The sequence below is a fragment of the Rhopilema esculentum genome, chromosome 6 (genome assembly GCF_057945365.1).
Source record: "Rhopilema esculentum isolate cy_ngs chromosome 6, ASM5794536v1, whole genome shotgun sequence".
NCBI classification, from domain to species: domain Eukaryota; kingdom Metazoa; phylum Cnidaria; class Scyphozoa; order Rhizostomeae; family Rhizostomatidae; genus Rhopilema; species Rhopilema esculentum.
The window spans coordinates 11254531-11276917 of record NC_142820.1 but is presented as its reverse complement, the minus strand read 5'-3'; the positions used below and the strand labels follow the sequence as shown (position 1 = coordinate 11276917).

The 22387-nt window shown below is 35.2% G+C and overlaps 2 protein-coding genes across 2 annotated transcripts in view; one reads left to right on the top strand and one right to left on the bottom strand.

The window, feature by feature from the left end:
• The window catches only part of LOC135686885 (WD repeat-containing protein 36), a 28613-nt gene extending 13529 nt beyond the window's left edge, over positions 1-15084 (bottom strand). Inside the window, exons 1-17 of the mRNA XM_065203261.2 lie at positions 14897-15084; positions 11664-11691; positions 10895-10995; positions 10291-10405; positions 9733-9865; positions 8780-8834; positions 7807-7939; positions 7192-7367; positions 6615-6735; positions 5690-5755; positions 5221-5301; positions 4520-4665; positions 3840-3960; positions 3380-3462; positions 2473-2555; positions 1506-1614; positions 964-1043 (exon numbers count right to left, since the gene is read on the bottom strand). Coding sequence (XP_065059333.2) covers positions 964-1043; positions 1506-1614; positions 2473-2555; positions 3380-3462; positions 3840-3960; positions 4520-4665; positions 5221-5301; positions 5690-5755; positions 6615-6735; positions 7192-7367; positions 7807-7939; positions 8780-8834; positions 9733-9865; positions 10291-10405; positions 10895-10995; positions 11664-11691; positions 14897-15046 — 1781 coding nt within the window. The 5' untranslated portion in view covers positions 15047-15084. The remainder of the gene's footprint in view (positions 1-963; positions 1044-1505; positions 1615-2472; positions 2556-3379; positions 3463-3839; positions 3961-4519; positions 4666-5220; positions 5302-5689; positions 5756-6614; positions 6736-7191; positions 7368-7806; positions 7940-8779; positions 8835-9732; positions 9866-10290; positions 10406-10894; positions 10996-11663; positions 11692-14896) is intronic.
• Positions 15085-15110: 26 nt separating this feature from the next.
• On the top strand, positions 15111-18625 carry LOC135686890 (phosphatidate cytidylyltransferase, mitochondrial). Its single transcript, XM_065203270.2, has one exon. The coding sequence runs from the start codon at positions 15222-15224 to the stop codon at positions 16191-16193; it is 972 nt and encodes a 323-aa protein (XP_065059342.2). The 5' UTR covers positions 15111-15221; the 3' UTR covers positions 16194-18625.
• Positions 18626-22387: the final 3762 nt, after the last annotated feature.

Genomic DNA, 22387 nt, shown 5'->3' with positions numbered 1-22387 from the left:
TAAGAAGATAAATATACCCGTTAATGAATCTTTATGACAATAAAATTCTTATACCAGTAGCCTCGAACTCTCCAATTCTCGTAGACACATTGTGCAGAGTTAAATCGCCGTACAATTTTTGGCAATTTCAAAATTAAAAAAGGCTTCAACATGAGTTTCATTAAAATGTTTGCCAAAGAGGCGAATTCTTCTATTCCCAAAACTTTGTAAATCTTTTTAGATATTCAGTGATAATAAGAGTGAGTCATGCAAAAACAATTTAGACTTGATGTAACAATATTTAGGCTTACTAGCTATGTTTATCAAGCAAAAATGGGTCTTTAACTTAGTGATGCATATCAAGGCCGAGGAAAGACCAAACCAACCAGCTCAATGAATAGGAAATGTTTTATTTAACTTTAAAGCTGTTTTGGCAAAGTGACACTACTTCCATTTACTCAGTAAAATCCATTCTCCTCTTCTCCAATACTTAAGCTCCCATAAATTTATCGCAGTGTTCCTATAAATTTATTAATGACCCATAATTATTAACAGATGTTTTACGTTACAATGAAAAGGTAGAAGGTATGGCATTTTATGACGTAAAGAGAAGCTTAGGCGAGACTGTTCTCAATCAAATCACAGAAAGAATTATACTTGTCATTTTGACATATTTTTTTCAAATATATATGCTTTGAACTTACTTTGTAAACAATTACATACTATTGAGTCGAGCAGCTATTGTTGACATTAAGGAAGGAAATAAAAACACAACTATCTATCGCAGTTTGAAAAAGACAATTAGGAAATACTAAAGCGCAGCGCATGGAGGCTGCAGAGAGTGGTAGCTATACCAAAACTCCTTTAGATTCACTATCCCAAAAATTTTCTTTTGAAACAACCCCTCTCCAAATCAAAGCAGGCATGATTTGCCTTGGGTGACAAAAAAGTTTGAGATGAGCAGAGATGAGTACCAAAATATACCTTGCAGAGGGCAAATCCCATAAGCGGATGGAGGTATCCATTGCTGCAGTGATGAGCCATCTTGCATCAGGACTGAAAGCCTGAAAGAATCTAAGCATTGTCATATCCTGATTCATTATGATAACCAAAGGCATCCAATTGGCTAAATATCTAAATGAGTGAATCAAAGGTCTTGAGCATATGTGTAAATACACAACTAACTTTCTAAAATATATGTGCAGAGACACGATAAAAATAACAAATAAAATACCGAATCAAATCAATTGATGAGTTCCTAACCTATTTTGAAATATTGCTCAGGAATAAAAAAATTTGATTGAGGAGATATTACAGTTCATTTAGCAGGGACTTGCATAATAAATAAATTGTTTACATCAAAAAAATTAAGTCTGCATTCTGTCAGCAAATTTCTTCGAGAGCCAATGGTAAATGAAAGTCCTTTTACATATTTAACCAATTAATTCCAAATATTCCTTCAGCTTCTCTGCTACAAAACAGCAAGAGTTTTATGCTTTGTTACATATATGATAATATCAACTCACTATATCTGTTATTGAATGCTGATGGCCTACAAAATTTCGGACCATTCTCTTTGTATCTATATCAATAATCTTTACAGTGAAATCGTCCAAAGCAACTGCCATTAATGAGCTGGTAAAAATAAAGAAATAACGTAAAGATTTGCAACCAATATTGAAGAGGAGATGCATTCAATATGATAAATGAAATTCAAAATGGATAGTTCTATGTAACGAAAAAACATTTTACAAGCTAACATCAAGGGAGGCATAGGTGAAATTTGAAAAATCTTTCAGCAATCCTAGTGTGCCAAAGAAAAGATTCCAGAGCACGGGAGGCGCATTAAAACTATAATTTCAACGAAAAATTGCTTTTCAAAAACAAATCTTTCGGCAATTCATTGAAGAGTTATTTTACAGATCAAGCTTTCGTTGGAAGATAATGTCTGGCCAAATTTTTACGCTAATAACAAAAATTGTCAAAATTAAACAGCGAATGGAGTTCCAATTAATTATGTCATTAAAATATTTAAAGAATTTGTCAATTTAGATCAAATAATCTGAAAGAGCAAATAAAAAACTTGAAAGTGTGCAGAACCAACTAAATATGTTTCAAACTGACTGATGAATAGCCACTAGAGCACCGGATTTTCCCCAACACATCACTATTAAAGTCATTAACCAAGAACATTCATTAGGAAAACTTTGTTCTTTGACTTGCCGTAACTCAGTCCTTTCAGAATTCCCAGTATTCGTAACCCAGTATTCAAAATTAAAAAAGTTCTAAAATTTGTTTCTTTTGTACATCACACTTCGGAACGCTGTTGACAAGGTTGCAGTTTTAAAGCAGAATGGTTGGCCAATTGTTCAAAAAAGGGTTTAATGTACTAAATGTTCAATCCAAGAATTTTTATGATTAGAGTCAATTTATTAACATGCGATTGTCAAATGTTTGTTTTTGATGTTTGCCGTATAGTGTCTAATGCCATACCTGTCACGATGAAGAACAAGTTGCCGAATTGGGAATTCCAGCTCTTGACTTGATATGAATTTATGAGATTTAAAATCCCAATACTAAAAGTAAGAAAAATTCCTTTACAAAGTCATAACTATCTTCAGTAATTACAGAGACAGACTTTCTTTGATTGAAATATTTCCCTCTACAAAAGGTTTCTAAATCAATAACAAGGCAAAAACGCACTTTCGTATGAGTACACTTCATTTCTAATTACACGATGTTAAGAAGTCTCCTTCATTTATTTTCTATCCCTCGCCAAGAAAAAGATTGTACCAAACAAAAACGATTAACATTAAACAGCTCTTAAATACCTTATGACAAAGACAGACTAAAATTTTCAGATGTAGAAAGATAACATGTTGTGTTACAAAGAACAAAATGCATCTACATAATAACAAAAATCTGTTAAACTATAAAATTTTGGCTGTTATTGTTTTGTTATGTAAATCTTAGGGGTAAAATAAACTTTAAGAAAAAAGTTTAAACAGTAATTTGATGCCGCAAAAAGTCATACGAATTAGTTATCAAATACGTCGAAATAATTAACTTTGAATATCTTAAAATGCAGGAAAAATGGTAAACAAGATTTATAATTACGTCAAAAGATTAATTAACCTCTTATTATAGATAAGGAGGAATGTCCTAAGCCCTGGGAAAAACCCCAGAGAGAGGAAAACATGACAGTATAGCTCAAATGCTACTGCAGTCTTTCTTCATGTCATGACCCAGAATTTTTTCACGAAATTATTCATGAAATAATTTGGGCATAATTTGATGGAGGCAGTTTTTCTATTAATCAGACTTTTACCATTCTTAGATCGAACGATATGAAAAGTTATCTTATTCATTTGAATAAAAAATAATTTCAATTAGAACAAACCTTGATTGTTTTATCAGACGACCCACTAACAACAAGAAGATTTGCAGAATCTGTAACTACACCTTTAACTGATTTAATGTGCGCTAAAAAAGAATTGAATCAAAATTTTGAAGTTGGTAAGCAGTTTCTAATTGGCATACAGCTTGTAATATCAGAACTGACCCTCTGATTAAGCTCTGTATGTGAAATATCATGTCACCGAATGCAAGATTTTGGGAATCCAACGAACGGCCTATTCACTGCATGACTTTGTGGCAAATTTTCAACTTGAAAATAGTTTACACCGCTTACAGTGGATGTGCGGTAGTAATTCCTTAGAGTGATTATTCGTTTTCAGTAATTGTTGTCTAAAATGGGAGGCAGGAATACAGAGAAAACCCCAGATTCAATATGCAGAAATTGGGAAAGTAACTCATTTGGAGGCAATGAAATTGATGAAATTTTCAAAATGATTTCTAACCTTTGTTATTTGCTTCAATGAACGACCCTCGATGAATTCCAGACTGCAGGTTGAACTTCTCGATAAAACCAGTCGAGTAGCCAACAATGACGAAATTTCCACAGCTTGATATCCTTGCAACCTTTCGAAATGAACATAGTTTGTTTTTTTATACAAACCTTGGAAAATTTTTAACTTTATTCTCCTATCAAAAAACCTATTCATCATACCGCAATACTTAAATGCAGTTCGAGAACTAGAGGAGCCACAATGAATTGACACTCAGTAAAGTGAAATGCAATGTGGACTCGGCCAACACCACCAGGGGCATATTTCGGAAAAGGACAGAGAAGTTGTATCTTAAAGTTCTTCAAAGAGAATTATTGAGGAATATGGGATAAGGTGGGATTTAAAAAATTAAAAGACAAACTAATCATAAAAAATTAGTTACAGTTAAACATTTCAGACTTTAGATTTCAATTTCTTAAAATGTAACTACATAACTGAGATCTGGACCATTTATAAATTAAAAGCATATATTTAGCATTTCATAATTACAAATTAATTTTCCATCATAAGAGATCTCGATTCATTTCTGGCAAGTAAATTTACGTTATCATAAAGCATTTCGTATTGTAATGAATTATAAGTAAATAATTCCATCAACAAGAACTTAGCATAGAAGAGCATAGGATGCATACCACGGCTATACTGCCATGTAACTTTTTCAATTCTTTACCCAAAGAATTTTTACCAATGCATCTGTTCTGGAGTCTCCATGTGCGCACGACAAATGATCCAGAATGGCATGTTACAACGTTGTCCCAGTCACTTGAACGTGTAGGATCTACAACATCCAAGTCGTACTAACAGATGAAAAGGCTTACAACAATAAATACTTAACAATAAATTCATAAAACATTCAAGTGCGGCTAAAGGGATGTTGTGCATTGACATTTTTCTTTCAACCTTATGAAATAAAAACACTACTTATCAGATATCCAACCAAACCATACTAACAATGGAAAAGGTGCTAAGGTATTCTATGTTGTAGAGAAATATATGTTTTTGAGGTTACAGAAAATCATAACTTGATAAATTGAATATACCATCAATAAAATACTACAAATAAACATATCAACAGAAAAAACAGGACAAGAAATTTTCTTGTAAAAAACTAATAAAATATCCAAAAAGTTATTAGCTTGAAACTACTAAGAAGTCTTCAAAATTATCACTTATCAAGTACTGATCTACATTTCTAACTATAGTTAGCAGTCAGTAAAATCCTTTCAAAAATATTGTAGAAGAAGAAGCAGAAAATTATGAGGTGGGACAGAGAATTAATAAATAATATTTATCACCTTTAAGAAGACAACATCTAGTAGCTTTGGTGACTAACCTGAGTCCACATTGGTGATCGGGGGAAGCTTTAGGTCCTCCACTCGCAACCCTAGGTTCTTTGATTTCTTTATTAACGAACCTAGACAGATCATAGTTCATTTAAAAGGAGAAACGGAGGTGCAAAATTGAATCTTGGACTAGGCAAATTTTCTGAATTTTAAAATTTCATAAATATTGTGAATTAGTTTTGAGCTTTATTGGAATAATTTAAAAGGGGATTTTGTATACGTATTTCATAGCCTTATTATTTCAAAAACCTGTGCTTCAAGTAAAAAGGCAAAAAGATAACAAATTATTTTGTGCTCAATTTTTAGAAAAATTTCAGAAATTCCATGCAAAGTATACAACGTGGTTTCAAAGAAAAATGGAAATTGATTCAAATTATGTATCAGTTCCGAATAATTTTTGCAATTAAAAGTAATTAAATGGAGACATTGATGAAAAAACAGCAGAGATCATTTGCTTACCTTGAGAAAACTCACAACTCTGTTCGTCTCTAATCGTAGACATGTACCTCAGCGAGCGATCTAGGGCTATAAGTTACGTAGATATTAACTATGTTTTAAAATAGCTACAAACATTTGCTTAATAAACTCAGAAAAACGTTTATAAACAGAATCATATAATATTTGGTATATTTATTTACTTGTAAACCTAGAAATTCTAATCAGTTTTGTGCACGCCTCACGCATCAAAGAAGATTGGAACAATAGCAAGTTTAATAAAAACAATTGAAATAATTGTGTAGAACGACAGGCCTATTGCATTTTGGGAACTTATAATTGACAGTTATGTATTTGAAGATGGTCTTTGGTTTATATCAGAAGAAAGTAGCATATGTCATCCTAAAGTAGAAAACTTGAAGGCACGGAGCCACAATAAAAGGACTGGGTATAACCAAATGTGCAAAGTCAAGTTTTCCGAGCTACAATACTATTGATGGACCTGAGACTGATCACGTGAATTTACATCGTACTGATTTTGAAAATAGGTTTTGTCAACAACCAGTTGCCTGGCCAGATTACATAAAACTAAAGTGATCGCGAAAAAAGCAGCCGACTCCGACAGAGGATGCCTATTAACTACGCACTGATGTCTATAATACTTCATTGAATATATCTAAAAAGCCACACATGTCATGAAGCACGGCGAATTTTAACAATGAAGATTTAATACATCGTGACATTTCACGACTTTGCTTAAAGTCTGTAAGCAAAATGAATAAGTAATTGAGGATCTATGCTAGTCATCTTACAATAAAAACGAAAAGACTTAAAAGTTTTAGCAAAAATGAAGCATGCACAACATCGTTTCTTTTGAAAGATAAAAAAGAATCAAAATTTGATCAAAACGTCAATAAAACCAATCATAAGAAGATACAAAAGTAGTTACCAGCGCTTAGAATTACGTGCCCACTGGAGCCATAAAAGCGGACGGATGTTGGAGGCTTCGAATGTCCAGTTCTACTTTTAAGCAGCCGACCTGAACCATCGGAGTTATCAAATATCCACAGCTATAAAGAGAAAAACAACAACGTCAACCAAGCCGCCATTTTCTTATAGGCAGTTCAGATCATCCTAAAAAGGGCAGCTAAAACAAGGAAACTTGCAGGATGAAACTGAAGAGGTTCTCATAGTATCTTGAGTTGAAATGCAACGCAACGAAAGTTCCCAAAGACCTAACAAGTTCTACCAGCGAATGGTTTGTCTAGCAAAAGCTTAAAAATCAATTATCTGTCAAATTAAAGAATGTATCTTTAAAATGTTAAAGAATGTATCTTGCTGGTTTCACTAGTTATGTGAAGTTGTGATTGGCTTCATAATTTGATAATTAAACTATGGATGAACTACTGTACAAATTCATTTGATGCTATTTCCACATGCATCGGAGAAACAATATTTTTTAATTTCACCACTTCTTTTTTTACCTAATAGCTTATTACAAAATAGTAACGAAAAAAGACTAATACCTTGAGCGAATTGTCCTGTCCCGAGGTTATCATCAATGGTTGGTTCTGAAGAAACTTCATCCCTGTGACACTTCCACTGTGACAATCTCGTAAACAGCTGTGAACTTTACGCTTCTCTAGATCCCATAACGCTACATGCCCGGAAGTACTACCAGTGGCCATAAGTGGAACGTTATCTAAATCATTAAGTATCACAAATTATTATTGCGAGTAACATAAATTGTCTGAGTGCGAGGAAACAAGGACGAGGCTGTTATGCAACATTTGATAGCTTACGCGAAGAGAGATTGCTTCATTTTCAAATCGAGGTGCTTTCAAATTATAAGGAAATATTTCCAGTCAAAGCTCACATTTTTCAGACAATAAAAATAAGACTATAGAGCTGGAAGAATGCAGTTGAAGAAGTTCCTCAAACTGAAATGTGTCTGGCAAAATATATCTGAATTGAGTTTTATAATTTTTTTAAAAAGGATTATGAAAACATACTGCCTTGACAGCGAAATTATAATAAAAAGCTCATTAAAAGGAACACAAGACACAAAGACATTGCTAGAAAATAGAAAATTCAATTCAGGTAGAAAATTATGATTAAACATAAACCAACGGTGCACATACCTGTTCTAAACGAAATGGATGTAACAGGGCCAAATTCTTGCATAAACGACATAAGAGTTTCATCGTATTTAAGGTTGTGTAAAACAATTTTCCCACTTTCCAGTCCAACAGCTGCTACGTCGATTGCCGGGGCCTAGATAAACAATATGGTAGCTATTTGTTCAAGCCCATTGACACTTTTAGGTATATCAACTACTACTTTATGTACACATCCTTCGTACATAATCAGACATTCGATAAAAAGTTGCTTCCTATAAAAAACAGGATATTGTGAAAAACACCACGTCTCCGATCTCTGAAGTCCAACAACAATGATATAAGCAGGAAGAAAATACTTGAAACTGAATTTACGGAGAATGTGCTACTTCATTTTTAGACAAGAAACTCGATAAAAATATGATTAGCGAGAGGATGTATCAAGATAAAAACAGTTAAAAGGCAGCAAGCAAGCATTCTGTCAACTAAATCGTACAATGCTTTAACACTAAAACATGCTTTTAACTTCGACTCTACAAATATTAATGAAGCTGGTGCGCGATAGAATCCAAAAGCAAACAACTAATTTCAATAAAGCCTGTGGCTCTTGCCATTACAGACTGCTGGCTAAAGGAGATGGAATCACAATTTTAGTTCCCTAATTTTCTGACTTCGTACCTGTATGCTAAATATTTATACTTAAGTCAACAATGTAAATTACTTTAACAATACGAGTATTCCTAGGTTATTTATAACAACGAATATACATAAGAATAACTCAACTAGTTAAGAACCAACAAAATATAACCAAGGAAATTTTTGTCAGGATACATTAGTCTTAAACCTTCTTCCTATAAAAAAAACTTGCTGCCAGTATAGTACACTCCTTGCAATTCATCGATAAAAAGCAGCACATACTGAGTTCAATGAGTGTTAAAAGCAGCCGTGAAGCTTACATACAGAAGAAAATATTCCTAATGAAACAAAATATACACACCTGTTCTAGAACCACTATTGGCTCTGACCAACCGTTAAATTCATACACGAGTTTGCTAAGAAAATGATAATGTATTAAAATTTCTCACACAAAAAATATTTGCAAAACAAATATATCTTTACCAGTCAGGGTACTGAAAATGCTACCTTAAATATCTCGTTACACTATTAGCAAAATGATTCTTAAATCACGTTGCAGGATAGTGTCAAAGCTTTTCTGAGATTTCGAAAAGTATAGGATTGCTATCATCATACGATTTATTCGTGTTTATAACATGTTGAAACAAGATTTGGGGAAAGAAATTTATAGAATATCTCAAGAGCATTTTTCAAATAATATCTCAGCGCTCGCTATAACTCACAACACTTTTATTTTTATTTCAACTTTTATTTCATCTTTACGTTCACTTTTTATAGCCTTAGTTTTATTAAATATTGTAAATTAGGTTAGGTTGGTAAATTTTCTTTTGTTATTAGTATTATAACATATTTATTAGCGCTTATTTTAATCTTTTAAACAGGTCAGGTTGACAAACATATATGTATGAACCTTTAACCAGGTTAAATATTATAAAATGAAATGAAATGAAAAAAGGAACAAATCTGGGGAGGTGGAATTAATGAATTTGCTATAAATAGAAGGCTGAACGATACTATATATGGTCATTTATGCCGATTAGGAAAAAAGTGGCAAGGTTGACAGTAGGCAAGTAACTAGGAGGATGCAGTAATAACTTAGACTACAACTGAGAGTACACTACCTTTGTTTTTAAGTTCTCTGGAATCAAAGCTCCTACTACCTAATATCTGATAAATACTCAAAAAACACTTGCAACCAGAGGGTGGTGAAAAACCAGCATATTACTCTGGCTTTTAGTTTTGTACACAGAAACTACTGCTTGGCTAATCAGAGTTGTATGTTATCAAAGGATTTAATTATCAGCAATCTCTCACCCTGTTTTTACATTCCACAGCTGCATGTGTCCTTGCCTGCTCCCAAATACAATCTTATTTAAGTAGGTACTCGGGTGCAGGGCTGTCGTCAGTTCAAAGTCATTTTTGCTGAATGGTAGTGTTAGATAAACATCTAAAAAAAAGAGTTCATAGAATTGCATCGTGAGAAGCATGGCACAGCAACATGCTACAAGCATTCCTACAGTATAATGAGAGCAGGATTTAAAGAAATTTTCGCATCAAGAAGAAGAAATATGTGGTCATACTCGATCAAACAACGAAGAGAGATTATACAAGATTATAAAGATAATAAAGTCCATGATAACCCCTGATTCGAGCAAAGTTTTCTTTTTACCATGTCAACACCAAAATTCTTAAAACTCTTCAATTCTTAAAACATCGGTTAAAGTTTTGCAATTCATTTTAGAACTATTGTTAGCTAGGCCAGTTGAATACTTGACCTTTCGATAATTCGAAAATGGCAGCCTACAAAAGTTCAAATTATCTGACTCTGACAGTATTTTAAGCTCAAGTGTTAGCTGCTTTTACTAAACTTACCAAGGTCTTGAACACTCCATATGTTTACCAAATTACTTTCATCAGCTGATACGATATGCTCTCCAAAAGGAAGCATAAACACGATATTTGATTTGTGCTTCTCGAATTGCTTTATCTTGAAAAAAAATAAATAAGAGTGCAAAAATAATGCAAGAAAACTTAATTAACTAACTTCTTCAAAAACATGGAACTAAAAATCATTCATATGTAAAATTGAAAGTTTATCAGTAAAAATAAAAAGACAGTGGAAATAAAAAAAGATAAGGTACAAAAATATCTAGAAATATCTAGATCCGTCTCAGCTCAAAGTATATCAACGAAAAGTTATCAAAATATTACTTCTCAGAATGCACTTTGGTCGTAAAAAATGCAGAACTGCTTTTTTAGCCTATTTTCGATTGTTTTCTCTTTATAAAGAGCTTTAGAAAAGCAGTAGACATCAACATTGTGGAGAATCAACATTGTGGGGACCAAATTAGAAAAGCCAAATTAGTAAAGCCATTGAAGTATTTGACAAAAGTATTTTGTCTGGTCTGTTAAATGAATGAGTGAAACTAGTCAATTTATCAAATTCAGTGATAATATAGATTTCTTTCAAGCATACCAGTTTTCCTCTTTTCCATAACTTAATGGTTTTACTTGCTGCTGTTACAGTGTACTCCCCATGATTTGCAATAAGATCAATGTTATCTTCCTGAATTTCACCTGCAGAATGTGACACATGAAGTACATATTTGTTAGAGTACATTAATCAAATTAACAGATAGGTAATAAAAATAAGTAAAATTGACCATATTTAGTGTGATAAATCTGCAGAACTGAATGTGTCCCACCTTGGTCATTTTGAAGTTCAATATTGGATGATTGTGGAGGCAAAGTGTCGTGACAATTATTACTCAGCAATTGCACATATTTACGAATTTAGTTAACATAAGAAGATAATCAGTAAAGCACAAACTTGCATTGCACTTAGAGGGACAGTTCCAAACGAACAGAAAAAAGGGACACAAAACAGACGAGTACAAATTTCATTTAGTTCATCTTGGCATAACAGTGATATTTGGCATGAACCTTCTCAGAAAATCTTCAGCTTGATGGAAAGGTTTAAAAAAATAAAAAATATTCATTTATTGAATGGCTGCAATTATGCAATCAACGATAAGAGCATTGGAAATAGGGAAGCTATTTATACTTTGAAGGCATTGGTCCAAATTGTATTTAAAAAGTTCCAATCATTCAAAATAGGCAGCAATTCATTGGAGATTGACTGGCTTCCTGGTCAATGGGTGAACATACACAATCTTGCTGTATTTAAATGCATATCCTATGATTACTTTTATAATGAAAATAAGACAATGATGAATCAAACTCACCCACGAAAAGCAGATTCAGCTTTAAGCACTAAAAGTGAAATATTTCACATTTCATTAAACAAGGACAGGTACTGCTGTACTGATGGATGACTAAACATTACCAGACAGTTCTTAAGGAGATCTCGTAAGAGCACAATCTTTTAAAAAAATTTATCATGAAAGAATTGTCAAGTGTTTCAATTTTTTTGAACATTTTTTCTAGAACCAACTGAAATTCAAACATTGCGTGAATATTTCATAAAATTGATGCTGTTTGTAGAACTTCTTTACATGGGAGTCCTCTTGGTAAATCAATCTTATGAGTTCTTCCATCTTTTTGGATTCTGCATCAATAAATTGTATAAAGAAGTAAAAAATAATTCCTGGCTTATTATAAAAATTGCCATTACGTTTTTAGGGTATAGAACAGTGCTGTTTTAAAATGAATAATTGCTTATTGATCACATTGAGCTTGAAGCTCACAGTGTCAATGTAGAAGCACAATACCTATACGGCATCTGCTACCATATTTCAGCCAGGAAAACATGTGGATTTTCTCTGGGGACCACCGAGTTTTCAACTTTTACATAGCGTGTGTCAAAAAAATTGCACAAAATGAAGTTTGGAACTCATACTGACCAAGCTAATTTAGAGATAAGATAGGCAGGCCTATTACTTCTTGTTAGATTCTATATTCACAAAATCTATGTAGAGTGCTTATTTTCATGAAATTAGTTTTGGAATGGTGGATGAGAGGAAAGAAAAAGGGAGGGTGATGATAACATTTAGGGACATGATGCTGGCTTGATGTTAGTGGGATTGGCCCAATGTGCAATACCTGACGGATTTACATGCCCAAGGCCAGGGATAACTTTCTGGGGGGAAGGGGACTAAAAGCTTCAAACTGTAACAAAGTATCTAAAGCCAAAAAAATGATTACAGAAAAGTTTGCAGCAAATTTTCTTTTATCAGGTTGAATCAGAAGACAGTTGTGATATTTTTAGGTTAAGACGTTTATATCTGTTGTTCATTATATTCGATGTTGATATTTTTTAGGTCGATTTAATGCACTTTAAGTCAAATCCAAGGACAGTGAAACATATTTTAAAGTGGGGCCAAAATTTAATGATTGTGTTTGTATTAAAAAAGGCCGCCACCATGGTTGGGGGCAAGAAAAAGTTTGAATTATAATAATCTAGGGATGACCAGAAACTGCATCTAAAATAGAATTTGACGGGAGAAAAGCTAACTGTTCCATAGCTTTATCTATTTTAATGTTGACATGAAAAGAAAGGGTCTTCCAAAGTTTTAGAATTATCTTAGCATAACAGCGAATAATCAACTTTTTTACAATGAATAAAACCAAAATAAGATGGAGAGAAAAAATAAATAAAACACAGTTTGGCAATGAAGCATTAGCCATTGCCCTAGTCCATACACGCTACCTCATACACATAGGCTAATACACAGGAACTTCATGAACTAAAGATGAAGTCTGGCCTTGGGCCTGGGGTATCAGAAAGTGGAGGAAGGGGTGAGGTCATGGTGAGTTTATCAACGACCTATTGAATTCAATGAAAGTAGTAAAATATTTTGCTATGAAACATTTAAATGATTAAATAAAGCATTTCCTATTTTCATACTCCCTTTTGGATAAATCACTGGTCAACAGGACACACATTATCATTTACTACAGAGAAAAAGAAAATATCAGAGCAGTCCAAAACAAAACTAAATCAAATTCAAAATTTTCAAAGTGTGTAAGTCAAAATACTTTTTTGAGATAAAGCGCTCAGCAGGCCGGAGTTGGCCAGCAGGCCGGAGTTGGCCAGCAGGCCGGAGTTGGCCAGCAGGCCGGAGTTGGCCAGCAGGCCGGAGTTGGCCAGCAGGCCGGAGTTGGCCAGCAGGCCGGAGTTGGCCAGCAGGCCGGAGTTGGCCAGCAGGCCGGAGTTGGCCAGCAGGCCGGAGTTGGCCAGCAGGCCGGAGTTGGCCAGCAGGCCGGAGTTGGCCAGCAGGCCGGAGTTGGCCAGCAGGCCGGAGTTGGCCAGCAGGCCGGAGTTGGCCAGCAGGCCGGAGTTGGCCAGCAGGCCGGAGTTGGCCAGCAGGCCGGAGTTGGCCAGCAGGCCGGAGTTGGCCAGCAGGCCGGAGTTGGCCAGCAGGCCGGAGTTGACCAGCAGGCCGGAGTTGGCCGGCAGGCCGGAGTTGGCCGGCAGGCCGGAGTTGGCCAGCAGGCCGGAGTTGGCCAGCAGGCTGGAGTTTAAGAATGGCTGGTTTAGACAATACCTGCTTTTTCGTGTTTATGTAGATAGATTTCAAAACTGCTAGATGAAACAACGGTGCAGCTCTAACAAAAATCTGAAAAATGTCACTATCATAGTTATTGCACATCTGGGTTTTCCAGTAAATGCCACTCAATAGGGGAATCACATGTTTCAGCTGTCCTTTTTTTATCGAAAAAATTAAGAACAGTCAGCCTGAACTTAAATTTACTGGTTCTTATAAAAAAGAGTGTAATGGGAAAATTCAGGCAAAAAAATATATGCTCCTGACTGCAGTGGAATGTATTTATGTTCCTGACTGCCAGTGTGGAATCCATGTAGCTTACACCGGAGATATTCGGCATAGACTAACGATTTCCCATTGTCTTTCTATTGTTTATTGGCATATGTCCGGCGTGAGTCGCAAATGGATTCCACCCTGGCCTGCCTGCAGTGAAACATGATATAGGTTTGCTACCCACAGTCAAAAGGACCACACTCATTTTACACCCTTTTGGTTTGCTGCACCCAAATACCTAAATGGTGGGATGAAGTATTTGGACAAAGATATACGGTGTGCACCCAGACTGGAAAGTATGGTCTGCATGGGTAACGCGTTCTGTGTGGGAATGTGCATATGCCATACTTTGGTCCAGCTACAATTTCAACTGAATGGCAAGAATGTCAAATTACTAAAATAAAGATACCAAATAAACATAGTCATAGTATTTCAGGTCCAGATATCCAAACTTAATTCCCCCTCTCCTTCCTCTAACTAAAATGGCCTCCCAAAACGCAAAGTAGTCTTGAACTCTTGATGACTTTCCAAGCGGAGGGGCGACGGATTTTTGCCAGTTGAAGTTAATTATTCTAGACAAAAAAATTATAGTACTTTGTAGTCTACAATGTGAGCCAAATCATGTCTAAACTCATGTTGAGGTTTAGATTTTGAGAGAACAACAACAAACGATGAATTGCATTTGCCTAGAAACTTACATTGTAAATGTGAAATGTTTTCCCGACAGCAGTTGTAACGAAATTTTCTGTACCTCTGACTTGCAATGCAAGTGGAACGTGATTTGAAATAAATCCAGCGGCACGATACGGCGAAAAGACTCTACTGGCTTCACTGTTCCCGGCGGCCATTTTGTGAGCATGTGAACTTCTTGTGCAACAACAACATGTGCATTAAAGCAGCAAGAGCAACAATTTCTGCACAACTACAACAACAAGAAAAACAGCACATGCAGGAGAAAGAAGTTACAGGCTGGCTGGTAAATAATCTTATATCACTGTGTTATTAATAATTTTCGGAGCAAAAATGCAAGATTTTCTTTCACACGCAATAAGACAGTTCCCAGTTGGAATCACATCAGCGTTTGCATACGGAAGCGGTGTCTTTCAGCAGAACAATAACAAGCCTGCAAAAGATAACATGATCGATCTTATATTTATTGTCGACAACCCAGCTCTGTGGCATAAAATGAATTTAGAAAGACACCCTGAACATTATTCATTCATTAAAAATTTTGGGCCTAAATTTCTAGCAAAGATGCAGACTGACTATGGAGCCTCAGTTTACTTTAATACGTTGGTTAATTTTGAAGACAGGGTTATCAAATATGGTGTAATAGCTCAAGACAATTTGATAGATGATTTGAGAAACTGGAAAACCTTGTATGTGAGTGGGAGACTTCATAAACCAGTTCTGATATCAGAAGAATTCTTGACAGAACCTTTAAAGTCAGAATATTATGGCAATCTTGCAAGTGCAGTAAATGCATCACTGCTTTTGCTACCTGAAAAGTTTCATGAGATTGATCTCTTTATGGCTATAACTAGTTTGTCATACACTGGAGACTTCCGAATGACCTTTGGTGAAGACAAATACAAAGTGAGCAATATTGTAGTGCCAAATAGGAAAGAATTTAGTTCGCTTTACAAACCCACTTTAAATGATTCAAAAAGTCTTCAATTTAACAACTCTTTGTGGATACAGGATGTAAGTCCACAAGGCAGATTGAGACTGCTCAAATCCTTACCTTCAAATTTGCAAGAAAAATTTAGAATGTTTGCAAATATAAAGACATTGGATGAGTCTGATAGTAATTGCAAAATCTTAACTGAAGATAGCAAACGATGTGAATTGCTAGTTAAAAAGTCAGTTGCATCAATTGTTAGAAGTTCTAGTATTACACAGAGTATAAAAGGTATATTGACAGCTGGAGTTAGTAAATCGGTTCTATACAGCCTAGCAAAAGTAAGGAAAATGCTAAAGAGTATTGTAAAATGATTTTAAAACAATTTTTACATGCATCATTGAACATATTTGGTGTGAGTTTTTAATCTGAAAAATTTCAGATTTTGTGATGAGAATTTATCTGTAAATATTGGAAGAGTAGTTAAGTGGACCATAAATCAGTTTTCTGTTTCATTGAAAATATATAAACTGTATATTAAACGCATAGTCCTTTTTCATTTACACTTTTCTTTCTGATTCATCAAAGTCTGTCCAAACATGTGGTTTTACTTGCTAATGTATTTTTCTTAATTTGTTTATTTGTCTATATAAGCAATGACCCTGTAACAGTAATTTTAACCTAAAACATTCGGTTTCCAGTTTTGACTTGGCTAGGGCTAAAAGCAAAAGACTTGGCTAGGGCTTCAAGTTTCCCCTTTCTCAATATTCTCATTTATCTAACAGTGAGGCATATGCACTAGACATAAACAGCAAGTATATGCTCAAATAGGTTTGGCAGATGGGCACCAATACAGAGAATCCCAAAGCATTTTTTTCAATTGTTTTAAATTGTACATACTAGGTTAAGGGTTTCCATTTTGGCTGGTTGCAGTGATAGAATTACCATTATCCAACAATACACTGGTTTTGTGTAAGTGTCCCATATGTTTCAGCATCTAATCAAAAATCATTACAAAAAAAGCATTTAACTCAAGCAGTTTTAAATAAAAATAGCAATTAACTCCAGCAATTTTTAGAACCAACATCGCTTCATATCTTTTCGGGATATCAAGCACAGTCGGAAATTGCATTGAGGAAGAAGCTTGCTACCAGTGTCATCAAAACAAAATTCATGTTTTGGGGGAGCCCATTGTATTGCTTTCCGTTCAGTACACTGTTATAAAGGAGGTATAATACAGTTTGGAAATTATTGGGGGCTCCAGCTCCCCAATCCACTGCTTCCAACAGTCCTGCTTGCTATAACAAGCGGATCATTATTTTCATGTAAGCCAGTTTCAACCAAATGATTCTTTTGCTAAAGCAATTAATACTTTCGTGTATCGGAAAGTGTATGGTAAACCTATATGGCTTTATCTTATCTAAGCTGTCAATGTGGGATACCTGATTGGGTTGGGTCTATCAGGTGCTAAACAGACCAATATTGAGCAACAGACAGATTCTGACCATATGAAAAGATGAATAAAGAGCTCTTGCGGAAAAACAGGTTTGGCTTTAGAAAGAAAGGTTTCGTTTTATAAAAAGAAGTATTTGATTTCAAAAAGTATAAATTGGTTGTGAAAAAAGGGAATTGGTTTTGAAAAAAAAAATTGGTTTGCACTAGAAACAGGTTTTGCTGTATATTCAGTGAAAGGAATCTTTAGCACAAACAAAGTAAGAAACCCAGGCCAGGGGAGTCTCTCAGACTTTTTCTATATGGGGAGGTTCATCCGCAATTATAAAAATTAACCTAAAAGTATTGAAAACAAATCGTATAGAACCAATATTTTTAGCTAAAAAGTGTTGATAGGACCCAAAAATTTCCAAAATACAAAATCTTGTTGTTGAGCACATAAGATACCACTAGTCATAGTGATGAGGGTCTCCCAGGGGTTTTCGGGAACAGGGGAACATGACCAAAAATGGTACAGAAACACAGGAACAACTTAAATTTTCCACTGGGAGCATGGGAACATTTTTACTAGCCTAAGGGAACAAGGAAACACCTTTTATTTTTCAACGGGAACATCGATTTCTTTCAAAGAATGCTTAATCTGATCTACGAAACAAACAAAGATCTACGAAAAATTAATGCTTAATAGACAGATCAATGTTATTGAGAAAGGGTTTTCAGAGGCAGCCGCAGGAGGAAGAAAGGGTAGGTCAACATTAGATCATTTGTTTATTTGGCAAGCAATAAACGATTATTACAAATATCTAAAATGCTCAGTGAAGTTTGTGTACCTGGACCTAGAGAAGGCTTTTGATAAGCTGTGGCTAAAGTCTTGCATCATAGATATGTATAGAAGTGGGGTGAAAGGAAACTTTCTTAAAAATGTCTACGAATTAAACAATGAAGGATACATTCCAGTCCACACACCTAGTGGAATTACATACAAGACAGGTTAGAATTAAAGAAAATTTAAAACAAGGAACTATCTTGGCAGCCCCCATCTGTGCCAATCATATTGATAAAGGTATGCAAATAGTAAAAAGAGAAAACCTAGGAATTAACTTTGGGAACATTTTGATACCTCCACTACTTTACCAGGATGATATATTAATTGCTTCCATATCTCACAAGAAAATGCAGGAAATGATTACTATTGCTGAAGAGTTTCAAAAGAAAAACCTTCTGAATTTCAACTTGGATAAAAGTGAACAAATGATCATGCAATATAGCAAAAGTAAAAAATTCCAAAAAGAAACTTTAATTTTAAATGGCCAAGTTATTAAAGAAGTAGAGTCATATAAATATCTAGGGGACTTGAAAAATAACAAAGGAACCTTGGATTTGTGCATCAATAAACGAATCAACACTGCCTCCGAAAATGCTCCGAAATGGAGATTTAGCTTCAATTATTATTATTATTATTATTATTATTATTATTATTATTATTATTATTATTGATTGGTCGTTGAGCTTTGGCGCACAGATGCCATCGTGCACGGCTCTCGTTTTATAGCTATTTAACTGCCTGGATACTTACATCAACGGATTCAAATACTACTTATTTTTTTATTGTGTCAACAAAGTATCTTTTTTTGAATATGTTTCGTTCGTTCGTGCTTTGGATATTGCTGTTTTTCGCAATTTGTTCGTTCTGCGGTAAAGAATTTCAGGCCTTAGGCCGCCATACATGGAGGTGCAAGCGACGGTTGGACAACAATGACAGTGGCCCGTCGGGATCAATTAACATTCCATTTATTGAAATAGAAAATGAAAGCGCGTCTGTCATCAACGAAAGAATTGTCAAATGCTCCTGTGGTAAAGAATGCAAGGGGATGAAAGGATTGAAAATGCATCAAAGGAGATGTCGAGTCATTAGCGGTTTCCAAAGTGACGACACTTTCGAACAGGTATCAGAGGAAACCCTAGACAATGAGATTGTACTGGCCGATATCTCTTTGAATGAATATTTTGAACTGAAACCTGGCGTTTGTCTTCCAAGGTCAAACGAAGAATGGACTGTCGCTAACGAATACTTCAAATACTTTTTTACAATCAACCCCATGGACCTGTCCTCAATTGATCAATCCATACAGTCAATGAATCAAGTAATTTATAATTATTTCAGAGATACTTGCGGATTTGTAGAAGAAGTAAATGAAGAACTTGCTGCAAAATATCAAGACCATGCTACCAAAAAATTGAAAAAAGAACTACAGTTATTGAAAAGAAACGGCGCACCTATCATTGAAATTAAATACGTTTCACGGCTTTTACGACAACGACTTAACTCATCTGCTTCTACCGTAGTTAAAAACATCTCAAATCACGATAACTTCATTTCAAAGAGTTTTTGGGGATACGTCAAACGCGTTCTCCAAACAAGCTCGACTCTGCTGCCATCCTTTTCCAAAGATCAATGCTCTCAGTATTTCTTTAAAATGTTTTCTTCTCTGTTGCCATGCAAAAACTTTTCTATTCCTTCATGGATTCCATCTCTTAGGGAGCCTGACCACCCTTTTCCTTTGGAGCCTCCTTCTTATGAAAAGATCACATCAGTAATTCGGCGTATGAAATCTTCAGCCACTCCATGTCCCCGTGACAAAATTTCCATCATTGTTTTTAAACGATGTCCATATTTACGCTCTTTGATAACAAATATCATTCATAATATCTGGCTCTCTGGAAAAGTTCCTTTAGAGTGGAAAAAGGCATGCACTATCCTAATTCACAAAAAGGGTAGCAATGACGATCCAGCAAACTTCAGGCCAATCACTCTTGAGCCAGTGCCTTTGAAAATCTTCACATCATGCCTGCGTGACAGTCTATTTAATTTTCTTAAAGTTAATGGTCTCATTGAGCACGAAATACAAAAAGGCTTCACCTCTAATATTTCAGGGACCTTAGAGCATACTGCCATGATGGCTCAGGTCATAAACAAAGCTCGTATCAAGCAACGTTCACTAGTTGTCACTCTTCTCGATCTTAAAAATGCATTTGGAGAAGTACATCATAATTTGATACCCACTGTACTGTCTTATCATCATATCCCTGACAACATACAGCTTCTTATCTCTAGCCTTTACACCGATTTTAAAACCTCTATCATCACAAGCCACTATAATACTCCTGCTATTCCAGTCCGTCGCGGTGTTCTTCAAGGCGACTGCCTCAGTCCTCTACTATTTAATCTATGCTTCAACACATTCATACAGTACATAAAAGCTGAAAAATACAAACAGTTAGGTTTCTCCCCACATGATCAGAACGACCGTATGTTTCAACCAGTCCATTGGTTTCAATTCGCAGACGATGCTGCCGTTATCACCAGCAATGAGAAAGAAAACCAACTTCTACTGAATTGTTTCACTCGCTGGTGCCAATGGGCTAACATGATCATACGTGTCGATAAATGCATCACTTTTGGAATAAAGAAATTTTCCACACGTTCTCTTCAGTATCAACCTAAGCTTTTCATAAACAACGAATCTATCCCACCTGTCTCGAATGGAAATTCTTTTAAGTACCTCGGTCGTCATTTTGACTTTGAAATGACAAACCAAGAACATAAATCTGATCTTTTATCATCACTGTCCAACATGCTCAAGCAAATTGATTCCCAGCCTCTACATGCAAAAAATAAGTTGCTTCTTTATCACAACTTTGTTCTTTCTAAAATCTCTTGGAACCTTACTGTAGCAGATCTTTCAAAGACGTGGGTTGTCGAGAATCTTGACAGCCTCGTATCCAAATACATCCGCCAGTGGCTCGACCTCCCAATAAGTGCTACCTTGAGTAGCATTATTCTTTCTAAAAACCAGTTTGGACTCAGCCTAACTTTACCATCCGCCAAATTCCTACAGTGTCAAACTATTTTACGCAACGCATTGAAATCTTCACCAAACGATAACATTCGCTCTTTATGGAAAAATACCAGCAGTAGCACAAATATACAATATGATATATATAGGAACACGAAAGAAGCATTAAAGGCTGTCCAGCAAGAACATAAAGATCGTCTGCAAAACATTCTAACTTCCCAAGGATCTTTATTGTCACATCTTTTTAACCAGGATCTTTCACAAATAAACAAACTTTGGTCCAAGGTGCAAAGTAGCATGCCTCAGAATATTTTCAATTTCACCATAAGGTACCTGAACAATACCCTTGCCACACAGAAAAACTTGAAAAAGTGGAACTTGAGCCAGACTTCTGATTGTTCTTTCTGTTTTCTGCCAGAAACCCTCCTTCACGTTGTTTCTGGCTGCAAAACATACCTGGAACAAGGCCGATACACCTGGCGTCATAACTCTATCTTAAACTTTCTAGCTACGTCTCTTAAAGCTGTTAATGAATCTACCATCTACGCTGATATACCTGGCTATCTTTCACCATCAATCATAACTGGAGAAAACCTTCGCCCAGATCTTCTCTTGAAGACTAACAACAATTACCTATACATCTTAGAGCTTACTGTTGGTTTTGAATCCAATCTTGACACAAATGCAACAAGAAAACACAGCAAGTATGCTCCTCTCCTATCTGACTTACAGCGAAAGTTCAAATGTGTCTCTTTTGTGAATCTTTCTATGAGCTCTCTTGGCATCTTTGGCAATTCCTGCATCTCTTTCTTCAAAATGTGTGACTCTCTCTCCATCGATCAACAACAAAAACGGTATCTCATCTCTAAACTTTCCAAAATTGCCATTCGTACTACGTACTACATATTTTGTTGCAAAAATAAACCATGGACAAATCCGGAATTACATCCGTTTTAATTTTGGTTGTTTTATTTTTCTCAGTTTTTTCTTTTACCTTACGATTGTTATAGTTTTTTCTTGTAAAACCAGGCTAGCCAATTGCAAATTACCTTGTAATAGTGAGATTTGTAATTGTAGTTTAAGTTGAATTGAAAATGAAATGTTTCCATTAAAGAGAATACAAGAACAAATACCCCCTCCCCCAGGAGACCCTCTGTAATATAAATTGTTTCCCAGAATAACAAGTTTAAACACATCTGTTCTTTTTTTCCTGTTTTTTGATCCATATTTTGGGTCCATTTTTGACCCATAAGTATCAA